The following is a 13,091-nucleotide window of genomic DNA, read 5'->3' as shown; positions in this document are numbered from 1 at the left end:
TGAAATGACGGTATTAGAAATTAAAAAATTATAAAAGTAATCTTTATTTATCCAAAAGAAAACAATACTTCATTGACTTTTAATCTTTTTAATTTTTTAAAATAAAACCACTGAAGCATATTAAAAATATAAAATTTGGTACCTGTTATAGACTTTGTTTTCTGTGCTGCTTCTCCTTTATCCTTAATTTTTCGCATTATATTGTTGGCAAATTTCTCATGTCAACAATTTTCTTTGAAAACATACTTTTTAGTGGCAGCGTAGTATATAATCATGTGAATAACTTATGTAAATAACCTCCATTCTTGTACTTTAGCTTTCCTTTTTTTTGCCATTAAAAGCAATAAATGCTTCAATGAATGGTATAAATAAATCTTTGTGTGTAAAATCTTTATCTGATTATGTTTAAATGCAAAATTACTAGATCGAATTGATTTCAAAATAGATCACATCAGTTTGTAGTACATGTGAATATACTGCATCCTCAGCAATATATGGGTTTTATGAATTAAATATATGGTTGTTCTCTCAGCTATTGAGTGCAACTGACCTTTGAACACACAGGTTTGAATTGCACTAGTCCACTTGTACACTTTTTTTTTTTTCCTGCAAAAATCTGCATTGTTTCCATTTGGTCCCTGGCTACGGAGGTCCCTGGCTAGGGAGAGGGCTCCAGGGTCATTAAAAAGCTGCTCAGTGGCTGAAGGGAGAGGCTCAGGCAGAAGCCCTACCACCAGGGGAATGCCAGAGGCGCCCCTCAAGGCCCGCTGGGCTCTGGCGGCTCCTAATTCCTGCTCGACGACCGTGAGCCGTCGGAGAGAGACCGGCCCAGGCCAGCCTCAGGGCAGACTGGGGCGGCCGCCATCTTCCTGACGCTTTTCACCTCTCATCCGGAAGTGGCTCTTCCGGAAGTCCGGCGTGGGGTCTGGCTGCCTCGGCAGAAGCCAGGGACGGGTTCTTGTCCAGGACCGTGGCGGCTGCCGGGCGTCCTGGGTTTTACCCACTCGTCTTGGGGCGGCTTCTGCACGCCCGGGAAGAGGGCGCGGTTTCCCAGCTGGTTTTGCATTTCGGGAGAGCCGAGAGGCCTCCCGTTTCTCCTCAGTCAACTCCGGAGGAAGCGGCCGGCGACCTCCAGAGCCACATGATCACGCTGCAAACCGAGGCCCAGAGAGAGGTAGGGGTAGGAGCCCCGCAGGTGCGTGTTGTCGCTGGAATAATTCCCATGAATCTGGGGCGCATGGTCGATGGCAATGAGGAGCTAAGCGCACAAAAACAGAACAAAACCCAAAACCAAAAACCAGTACTGCTGGTCCTAGAGGCGGGGGATGGCTGCGAGGATGGCTTTGGAGGTTGGGCCTGGAAAGGTTGGAGGGTGGTCCGAGGCTGGAAGAAGAGGTGGCCTCGGGTTTGTTCCCCGATCCCCCCACACTATTGTAGCAAGAGATGGACCCGCGGGAACCCCCATCGCAGGGCTACACCCGGAAGAGCATTGGAGAATCTTTAGCCATTATCTCTTGAAATACTGCCTCTCCCTCTATGCCCTCTCTCCTTTCATGTTAGGGTGCAGTGTACACATAAGACCTTTTCACTATGGCTAAAATGTCTCTTCTATTCTTAATGTTGAATTCTTTTTCTCTCTCTGTTAATAGAGAATATTTTCTTCTTTCCTGTGCCCAGTTAACAACCTTCTCTTACTATATGTCCAGTTTGCATTTAAATCCAACTATTGAATTCTTAATTTCAGTTATTGTTATTTTTCAATTCCAGAATTTCATTTGATACTTTTAATAGATGGCCATTCTCTACTGAAATTCTCCTTCTTGCCTTCTAGTTTCCAACATGTTAATCAAAATTATTTTAAGTTGCATGCCTCATAACTCCATATCTGAGCTTTTTAAATTATTAAATTCTAGACTTGTGTTTAAAATACTATAGAAGTTCTGGTTGCTTTTCCCCAGTGGCAGGGTTGACTTTTGCTTTTGCCCCACAGCTCAAATGGGCCGGATCACCTTAATCCAGTCAGGGGTTGAGCTAACTTTGATCTGGGCTTCAGTATTTATAAGGCCTGTTTATTGTCAACCCTTTCTTTTGGGGAGTAGCCTTCAGGGGCCCCAGCCGAAAACACAGGGTATTTACGGGAACTCCTTCCTCCCCCTTACCAGGGCGTGTTTTCCCACCAATGAGACCACCAGAAAGTGCTGCTTGGTTTTGTCAGCTTTTTACCGATCACTTTCTAACTGGTGTCATACAATCAACCCTGTACTGGTTTTGAATGGGCAAAACCCTGAAGGGGAAAAATGTTGCTGAACAACTCATTTCTCTATTTCCCTGGGTGCCTTGCTAGGCCCAAATTCCAATTTTTATCTCCCTAGCTATGTGAAACTGCTAAAAATTCAACTTGGCTTTGGTCCCCCTTAACCACCACATATGCTCTGCTTCTCAGCTCCTCTTTTGATGCCAAGTATTAATCCACAAATGCCTTAAGGGGAAAAGAGGTGTGGAAGGTTGTGTTCCCCTCATCGTGTTTGCCTGCTTTTCTGGTCTTGGCCTCTCAAGTCCCAACTGCTCTGATAGCTCTCCTATTCCTTAAAACAGGAGTGTCAAAAAACCATTCACTTTTCTAGTTGCCGTTGGTTGGAGAGTTGGTCAGATACAAGCTCATAGCCAGAAGCAGAAGTCCTTGAATATTTTTTATTTGCATATCGATTAATAAGTGCTCTTTATGCATTCAGGACATCAATTCTTAATTTGAAGTATGTGTTTTTTTATTTTCTATTTTGTTAAATCTTCTTTTTGATTTATAGATATATTTCCTATGTCTGTCATCAAATCTGTTAGTCTTTTCCTTCCATTAATGCTTTAAAAAATTCTTCCTTATTTTCTCCAGACATTTTTCTGTTTTTTCCTTTGTTTTATTTTTATTTAAATTTAATTTTTAAATTTATCTAAATTTAATTTTGGTGCATAGAATTTTAGGGAGCTAACTTATTTAAAAAATCATTTAACTATTTGTTGAATAAAACATTTTTCTCTACTGCTTTGGAATTTCACCTTTTTCATATAGGAAATCATTGTTTATACTATGGTTTGTTTCTGAGCTCTCATTAATCTGATTATTATTGCACTTGTAATTTACTGTTTCAGTTGTTCAACTTTAGTCATCCATTTTACTACCTAGTGATTCACATACCTTCTCAATACTTTTCATTTGTCAGTTTTGTCTTGGCTGTTCATGTCAAGAATTCCTTGCCTACAAAATTTAAATTAGGTAATTTGAGGGGTGCCTGGTGTCTCAGTTGGTTAAGCACCTGCTGTTTGCTCAGGTCATGATCTCAGCATCTTGAGATCGAGGCCACATCGGGCTCCCTGCTCAGCAGGGAGTCTGCTTCTCCCTCTCCCTCTGCTTCTCCCCCCTGCTTGTTTCCTCTCTCTCTCTCAAATAAATAAAATCTTTAAAATAAATAATTTGATTATATTCTAATGATAGAAATAGAAATTGGTGGGGCGCCTGGGTGGCTCAGTTGGTTAAGCAACTGCCTTCGGCTCAGGTCACGATCCTGGAGTCCCGGGATCGAGTCCCGCATCGGGCTCCCTGCTCAGCAGGGAGTCTGCTTCTCCCTCTGACCACCCCCCCCATGCTCTCTCTCTCTCATTCTCTTTCTCAAATAAATAAAACCTTAAAAAAAAAAAAGAAATAGAAATTGGTACTTAATATGAAAAAAACAAGAATAGGTCTTTTCTAGATTTTGTTTGTTTACTAATGCTTAATGAATGAGGGAGTTGTGTCTCTTCTGAGATCTTTGATGAGTGGAATTTTCTCTCCATCCCATGTTTGAATGTTTAGAACTCTGTTAATGTTCTATTTAGTTCAAGTGGTTGAATGTTGGTTCTTTGGTGCCATTGTCAATAATAAAATTCAACAAAACAAAACCCTAAAAAAAAAAAAAAAAAAGAATTCCTTGCTTACAGTGTCAGAAGTGATTTTGATCTAAAGTAGTAACAGTGGGGATACAGAGCAAGAACAGAATGAGTGATAGTGAGTATAGGGCTTGAGGGATTTGGAGGCCAGAAATGGCCTCTCCCATGGTGTAGCCTTCTGGCTTGGGAAACTGGTAGAATGGTAGTGTCATTAACTAACTAAGATTGGTAATATAAGAGAATCAAATTGTAATAGAAACCAAGGGTCATCTGTTGAAAGAACAGAAGCGGGGGTAGCATGGATAACTCTAAGATATTGGTGATGTTTCAAAAAGGCTTTATTGGTTAGTGGGATAGAGAGTTGATTTGGGAAAATTAAAAAGCAAAAATAAAAACAAAAAAAGCAAGTGAAGTCTAGCTTGGAGTAGGTATGAAATGAAATTGGTTGTGGCACCAGTTCTAAAAGATGTATGATTTTTAAGTCCACAGCAGTCTTTTTTATATGTTTTACAATGTGAGATATGCTATTAGGCTGTAAACAATATTTGCAGCCAATTGAAGAGCCTGAGCTTAGGAGTGCAGGAGGCAGACTGATGAAGTTTGGGAGATTTTTGGGACAAAATAGTTGCAAGTGAGGAAGTAGAAGCTACTAGTGAAAAACCATAAATTCTAGTTTTGTAAAGAAAGAAATGAAGCCAAGCAGATTACTGCAAATGTTAAATAAGATTTTAAGAGCTGAAAGAGTTTTGTAAGCTTTATATCAAAATAAGGCTGTGTTTTTATTGCTTGGTCATTTATGTGAAGGATATGGTGGAGCTGGGGTGAGCCCTGACCCCCTCTGTCTAGCTATACTCTCTGTAGCCTGAAGCTATAACAGTTTCTCAACAGAGAGCCAAGAGTCCAATTTATAAGGAGAATGTGCAGCTTCTTAGCATCTTTCACCTGTATTGTTCTAACTAGTCTTCCTTTATTATTCATCCTTAAAGAGACTTAGAAAATTTTCTATCAACTTGAGGGACGCCTGAGTGGCTCAGTTGGTTAAGCATCTGCCTTCTGCTCAGGTCATGATCCCAGGGTCCTGGGATCCGCATGGGATCCTCATGGGGGCTCCTTGCTCAGCCGGGAGGAGCCTGCTTCTCCCTCTGCCTGACGCTCCCCCTGCTTGTGCTCTCAATCTCTCTCTGACAAATAAGTAAATTAAATCTTAAAAAAAAAAGAAAATATCAATTTGAGTTGTATATACTGGTCTAAAACATTGTTTCAGGTAAATACAAAGAATAGGGAGGGAGGAAATTTTTGAGATCTGTTTCAATGAGGCTTCTCTTGCTTCCTTTGACTTTGGGCATTTTCCTCTCCCTAAAATTTGGACCACAGAATCAGAAATGCAGAATTTTAGCCTGGGAAGAAATTGTTTGATTCATCTGACTCCTTCTACTTTTTTTTTTTTCATTTAATAATTGAGCCAAATGAGGAACAGAGAAGATAAGGCTGCAGTCACCTATACATCAAAAGCAGAGTTAAACCCAGGAAACCCAGTTTCCTTACAACAGATTTAGATACTTTCACTATACTGTAGTAATTAGAAAATTCATGTTAACTTATAGGATTAATTTACTGTATCACTTTGCATATTGTGCCACTTCCCCGCCCTCCTTTAAGATTCAGCAAAATTTTTAATGTGGAAGAATAAAAAGTGGTTTCAATCCTCTCTCTTCAGAGTATCAGATTTCTCAAAAGAGCTGACACAGAGCACTTTTGTAGCCAAATTTAATATGAAAGCACTGAGAGTATGCAAATAAGACACAAAGCTAAACTTTAGAAATGAGCTAAAGACATAAAGAATTAACAGGGTGCCATTTTTAAGATTAGACGCTAGTCCTGTATTCCTGTTCTTTTCTGTTTCAAAAAGCCACAAGCAACCCTAACTCCAAACAGTCTTGCCAGTGTTGTAGATGCACACCTGGACTGGCAACAGACAGTGAGCTGCTTAACAACTCTCATATTTTGGGGGCATTGTCTGTTCAGACATGCTCACCCGCCCCCCCATCCTGTTCTGCTTCAGTGTCAGAAGGAAATGAAGCCACAATGAGAACAAAAAGAGCTGTCACACCTTTTGTCCCCTGCCTTCTCCTTCCCTCCCCACACTCCTCCCCACATAGAGCTACTCCACCCTAGTGGGACTCTAGTGCGACATCCTCGCCTGCCTGAAGGAGGAATGATCAGCAGGGACAACAGCTGCAAACAAGTGACAGCCAGAAGGCAGGAGCTTTTGTAAGTGCCTGGATTGCAGAAGACCCAAGCCAGAGTAATGGCATTGTCGCTGGAAGAATTCATTCACTCCCTTGACCTCAGGACCCTTCCCAGGGTCCTAGAAGTCCAGTCAGGCATCTATTTTGAAGGTAAGCACCCTCCTATCTCTTGGCTGGCTAGAAAGTGCTTATAAGGTATGCACTTTTGGGAATTGGAGGGGGAAATTTTAATAGAAAATATGAGTCCCATTGAAGGAAAGGTAATCACAAAAGAGGGGAAAGTAATTAACTGACAAATGGTTACAATCCAAGAGTGCTAGAGAGAAGAAACTAGATAGGACTCCAGTGTAAGTAGGGAGAAGGAATTGCGTGAAGCTTTTTGAGGTTTTTTGTAGGCCTTCAAACAGTCCAACATGAATGGTGAATTGTTTCTCTCTTTGAAGTAGGTTATATATACTCCAGGAGTGAAAAGTTACTATCCATGTTTATGTTTCTAGAATATAAAAAATAAAATTTAGTGGTTTTTTTTCTTTAAACAAAAACAACTATTAAAAGCACAGTGTTTAGGAAGAAAAACTAACCCAACTCTTAACCACTTCGCAATGTTTATGCCAACATTTCTCTCACTTATTCTGTAGTGGCCTAACTCCTCTAATTCCTTAAATAATGACATTCTTATTTGAAGGTATAGGAATTAATATCTACTAATCACAAGATGATTTTTAAGAATCTGTGTTGAAAAGTCAGAGTTCAACTAAGATTCTTGAGTAATAAGTTAGTGTGTTTTGAGGTGACTTACTATGTTAATTCAGTAAAAGAATGTTAAAGCTTACAAAATATACCCTAAAATCTTTAAGGAGTGAGTTTGAATACATACAAGACAAAGAGTTATTTTCTAGGAAAATATATATTTCTGGTCACAGGAGTGGTAGAATTAGATCCAGAAGAACTACTGGGAAATTAAGTTAAATAACTGCTGGTAGGCAAATCTTTCCCGTTCATAGACAAAATAATGTTTTAGATATTATATTATGAAATAAAGATTGACAAATGTCAGATCTAGTTCATATACACATACACACACTCACCTGCTGTCATCATCAGCTTAACATAGGGTTTTGTTTAATTCATTTGTAAATTGATTATATGGAATCAGACTATATTTTTCCACGTATACCATATTATGAAATGTATCTTTGTTCCTAAGCCAGCCCCACATCATTTTTTTTTTTGTCTCATGGTTTGTGCTTTTGAAGCTTTGCATAAGAAGTTACAAAGATATTTTTCTTTATTATTGTATATCAACTTTACAGTTTTATATTTCTCATTTAGTTTTTAATCCACTTGGAAAACACTTTGTGATGCAGTGTAGAGAGATCCAATTTTAGATTTTTCCATATAATAAACCTAATTTCCCAGTACCATTTACTAAGCTAGTCATCCTTTCCCAATTGGTTTGTGTTGCTACTTTAAATCATATTATGTGCTCACATCTGGATTAGTCTGTCTCTGAAATATTTCTTCTATTCCACTGGTCTGTTTTTTCAGTTGTGCCCCAATCACCCTATGTGTGTAACGGTGGTTCCAGGCTAAGTGTTAAAATATATTTCATGTATAGACCAGTCCCTTGTTTTTACTCCTTTTTTCTAAGTTGACTTAGCCTTTCATAGGCCTTTTAATTATGTTTTTGAAGAAATTAATTTGTTACTTAAGAAATCCTACTACGATTTGCATCAGATTGTATTGAGTTTATAGATTAACTTGAGAAAATGGACATTTTTATGTTAAGTCTTACAAAAGAAGATAGCTTGTCTCTCCATGTGTTCTGATCATCTTCATTCTTTAATACTTTACTACTGTGTTATACTTCAATTAAGAGAAAAGAATGTTCAGTTTGATGAGTTTTCACAAAGTAAACACATTTATATAGCCAACACTCAAGTCAAGAAATAGAAAATTGCAAATATTCTAAAAGCCCCTGTTTGTGCCCTTTCTCATTCATTATCTACCATCTTCCCCAAAGGTAACAATTATCCTGACTTTTGTCCATTTATGAACTTTACATAAATGAAAAATTATAGTATGTATTCTTTTTTGGTTGGCATATATGTTCAATATCATCTTTATAAAAATCAATCCATGATGTTCCGTATAGCTTGTTCATTTCAGTGTGTATTTTAGTATCGTCTTGGTTAACTATACCACAATTTATTTATCCATTCTATTGCTAATGGGCATTTGGATTATTTCCAGTTTGGAGCTGTTACCAGTAACGTTGTCATGAACATTCTTGTATAAGTGTGTTCATATGTCTCTACATATGTGTTCACATGTCTGTGCATTTAGTTGGGTATATAAATAAGTGGAATTACCATGTCATATGGTATGTGTATGTTCAGCCTGGATAGATAATGTAAAACAAGTTTTCAAAGTAGTTATACTAATTTGCATTCCCACCAGCAGTGTATGTATGGGAGTCCCAATTAATCCATATCTTTGGCAATACTTGATGTTATCAGTCTTCATAATTGCAGTTATTCTGGTAAGAGTATAATGGTAGCTCATGGTTTGAGTTTGCATCTCCCTGGTGACTAATGAGATTGGTCACCTTTTCATATGTTTATTGACCTTTTGGAAATGTTGTTTTATTTTTTTAAGGATTTTATTTTTATGTAAGCTCCACAGTCACTGTGGGGCTCAAACTCACAAATCCAAGATCAAGAGTTGCCAGCTCCACTTACTGAGCCAGGCGCCCCCAGAAATGCTGTTTTATGAAGACAGTATTCATGTTTCTTGCTCATTTCTTTATTGGATTTTACAACTTCTTATTATTGATACACACACACACATATGTATATATGTATATATATAGGGGGTCCTGACCTTCTTGTCAGTTACTTGTGTTGCAAATGTCCTCTCTTAGTCTATAGGTTGATACTTCATTTTTTAAATGGCAGCTTTTGATGAATGGAAGTTTTTAATTTTAGTACTAGTATAGTCAATTTATAATTATTTTCCTTTTTGTGTGTTGTCAGATTTTCTTTACCTTAAGTTCATGAAGATATTGTCTTAGCATCTATTCCATTGTTTACTCCCTCCTTTAGATCTAGAATTGATTTTTTTGTATGTGATTCGAGGTTGAGATCAGTGTTTATTTTTTCTTTTATGGAGCCAATTGGTGCAGTGACTTTGATTGAAAAACTGCCTTTTTCCTACTGCCTTACTGTGCTACATGAGTCATAAACAGTGTCCATACATGTGTGGGTCTCTTTCCATAGCTTCTATTCTGTCCCATTCAACTAATTGCTATCCTTACATTAATTTCATGCTGTAAATTAATGCAGGTTTGGAACAATACATAATTTATATTATATATGATAATATGCTGCAAAAGCTCTGGTTCTCGAACTTGGATGCACATGAAACACCTGGAAAATATAAAAAATATCGATGCTGGATCTCTCCTCAAAGATAAGGATTTAATTATATAAGAAGTAAGGTATCACCATCAGGTTTTGAAAGATATCCCTGATGATTATAATATGCAGCCAAATTTGAGAATTATGCTGTAGAGTAAGTTCTTCCAGTTTATTATTCTCCTTCAAGTTGGGCAGTTTGAATTTTCATATACATTTTAGAATTAACTTACCAACTTTCACAAAAGTCTTCTTGGCATTTTGCTTAGCAATGCCTTGGATTAGAGAGAATTGGCATCATTTTAAATTAAGTCTTCTGACCCATAAACCTGGTATAGCTACCTAGTTATATAGATCTTTTCTCATTTTGTAGCTTTTCTTTGTGGAGTTCTTGTACTTTCTTTTATTCTTAATTTGATTTTTTTATTCCATTTTAAATAATATCTTTTGAAACTTTCATTTTATCTTTGTTATGTTTCGAATTCTAAAAATAATACCCTTAGATTATTTTGGATTTGTTATGTACACATTTATGTATTATATGAATATTGATGGATCTCATTTCTTCCTTCCAATTATTGTATTTTTTTTCTTCAGTTAAGGAACTGACTAGTGCTTCTACTATAATACTGAATAGGAGTAATGATAAAAAAAACCCTCCCTGTCTCATTTACAACCACAGAGAGATTTCAGTAATTCATCTTGAAGTATGTTTGTTTTAAGTTAAATAAGTTTCTAGTTTTCTGATAATTTTTAAAAATCATGAATATATGTTTAATTTAACACACATTCTTTCAATGACTTTTGTGATGATTATATGTTTTTTATATTGATTGATTTTTAAAATGTTGAATAAGCCTTTTCCCTGTGGAATAAAACCAATCTGGTCATATAACACTAAATTTGGTTTACTAATTTTTTTTCTTTTAGGATTTTTGTATCTCTTTTAGAGAATTAAATCAGCTTACAATTTTTATTTCTTGTAATGTCTTAGCCATGTTTTTGTACTGAGTTATGTTGTTGAACTTAATAGAATTTCTTGGATAGTCTTTTTCTAGCCTTCTAAAAATATGCAAATTTAGTGTTTCTTCTCATTTAAATATTTAGTAGACTTCCAAATGAAGTGATTCTGAGCTGGGATTTCTAATACAGAGATCTTTTAATTATGACTTCAGATTTTTAAATAGTAAGGTCTTCATATCTACGAGCATAGTTTCTCTCTCATTAAAACAAAAACAAAAAACCCATCTAGATAATGTATTAGAGTCCAATAAAATGTCTCCTAGACTAGTTCCTAGAATGCACACACATAAACATGTATATATGTATTGCTGTATTGACTGATAATCATATTTCTTGTTTTCTCATTGACTATCTATCATCAACATAGAGGAATCAAGTAAATTATCAATATTACCGATGAACTCTCTTATTAATTCTAATAGTTTATCGTTTTTATTTCATTGGTTTTCCTAAAACCCAATAGATAGAGATATCATTAGAAAGTATCAAGAGATGGGGCGCCTGGGTGGCTCAGTCGTTAAGCGTCTGCCTTCAGCTCAGGTCATTATCCCAGGGTCCTGGGATCGAGCCCCGCATCGGGCTCCCTGCTTAGCGGGAAGCCTGCTTCTCCCTCTCCCTCTGCCTGCCGCTCTGCCTACTTGTGCTCTCTCTCTGTCAAATAAATAAATAAAATCTTTAAAAAAAAAAAAAAGAAAGTATCAAGAGATACATCTCTTTCCTACTATGTTTTACAAACTTTTTTTCCCCCTTACTTACCTTTATAGTGTAGTCCAGGGCCTCCAGTACTATAGAAGCAATAATGGAAATCCTTGTCTAATTCCTAATCATAAAGGAAATACATTAAAAATTCTTTCTTTAAGCGTAATATTCTAAAATTGGTATTTAACCTTCACTAAATTAAGGAAGTTTTTATCTATTCCTTGCTCTCTAGGTGTTTTCATAATAGATATTGAACTCAATATTTTTTCTTCACTGATTAAGATAATAATGTACTTTGGTTCCTTTAGTCTATTAATGTACATTACCTTTAAAGAATTTTTGAGTTGAGGGGCACTTGGGTGGCTCAGTCAGTTAAATGTCTGACTCTTGATTTCCACTCAGGTCATGAGCTCAGAGTCCTGAAATCTAGCCCTGCATGGGGCTCCTCGCTCAGCAGGGAGTCGGCTTGAAGATTCTCTCTCTGCCCCCCTCCCACTTGCATGCCCACTCATGTGCACACGGTGTCTCTCTCTCTAAAAAATAAAATAAATCTGGGGCACCTGGGTGGTGCAGTGAGTTAAGCATCTGCCTTTGGCTCAGAACATGATTTCAGGGTCCTAGGCTCAAGTCCTGCATTGGGCTTCATGCTCAGCGGGGAGCCTGCTTCTCCCTCTCTCTCTGTCTGCTGCTCTGCCTGCTTATGCACGTGCTCTCTCTCTGTCAAATAAATAAATCTAAAAAAATAAATAAAATGAATCTTAAAAAAAAAAAAGGATTTTTGGGATGCCTGGGTGAATCAGTTGGTTAAGCATCTGCCTTCCACTCAGGTCATGATCCCAGGGTCCTGGGATGGAGTTCTGCATGGGGCTCCTAGCTCAGCAGGGAGCCTTTTTCTCCCTTTGCCCCTCCCCCCCACTCATTCTCTTTCTTTCTCTGACAAATAAATAAAATCTTAAAAAAAAGAATTTTTGAGTTGAAGAATCCTTTCATATTACATATACATTTTCAAAATACAATTGTAGAAGTCAGATATTTAGGATTTTTGCATTTAATCATATTTGAAATGAGCCAGTAAATTCATGTTTTCAGTTCAAGGCAATGCTAGCTTCCTAAAATTAGCTATAGAGATTTTTGTTGTTTTCTGTTTTCTGGATAATTAAAAAAAAAAAGCTTTTGAATTTTTCCTTAAAATTTGTTAGAATTCTCCTATAAGAACTATTGACCAACCACAGAATTTTTTGGAAGACAATCTGAATTTGGTTTTGTTATTATGCCCTCTTCTTTTGCTTCTTTCATTGATTTCAGACTTGATTTTCATTATTTTCTTTCTTTTGTTTCTCTTTTTGCTCCCTTGCTTGTTCTCTAGTATCCTAGGTTGAATCAGTAGTCATTTTAAAGACATTTTTTGATTCTCTTGATTATAGTGTAAAACTGTAATTTTTCCTCTAAGTATTTCTTTCACTGTTTCTTGTGAATTTTGTCAGGTAATATTTTCTCTGTTACACAGTTCACAGTTTATTCCTTTTAATCCAATGACTATTTTATTTATTTACTGATAATATGGGATTTCTTTTTTTAAAATTAATTAATTAATTTTTTTATGTAGTGTTCCATGTATCATTGTTTGCATGTAATACCCAGTGCTCCATGCAGTACGTGCCCTCCTTAATACCCATCACCGGGCTAGCCCATCCCCCCACCCCTCTCCCCTCTAAAACCCTCAGTTTGTTTCTCAGAGTCCATAGTCTCTCATGGTTCATCTCCCCCTCCAATTCCCCCACTTAAT

General features: G+C 37.0%; 1 protein-coding gene across 1 annotated transcript in view; it reads left to right on the top strand.

Moving 5' to 3' along the window:
- Window positions 1-5,645: 5,645 nt before the first annotated feature.
- THEMIS (thymocyte selection associated) overlaps window positions 5,646-13,091 on the top strand; it is a 187,610-nt gene continuing 180,164 nt past the window's right edge. Inside the window, exon 1 of the mRNA XM_034990585.1 lies at window positions 5,646-6,317. Coding sequence (XP_034846476.1) covers window positions 6,227-6,317 — 91 coding nt within the window. The 5' untranslated portion in view covers window positions 5,646-6,226. The remainder of the gene's footprint in view (window positions 6,318-13,091) is intronic.

This window comes from Mirounga leonina, unplaced genomic scaffold, assembly GCF_011800145.1.
Source record: "Mirounga leonina isolate KUSES-001 unplaced genomic scaffold, KU_Mleo_1.0 Mir_53, whole genome shotgun sequence".
Lineage (NCBI taxonomy): Eukaryota > Metazoa > Chordata > Mammalia > Carnivora > Phocidae > Mirounga > Mirounga leonina.
This window is presented reverse-complemented; position numbering and strand designations above follow the sequence as displayed.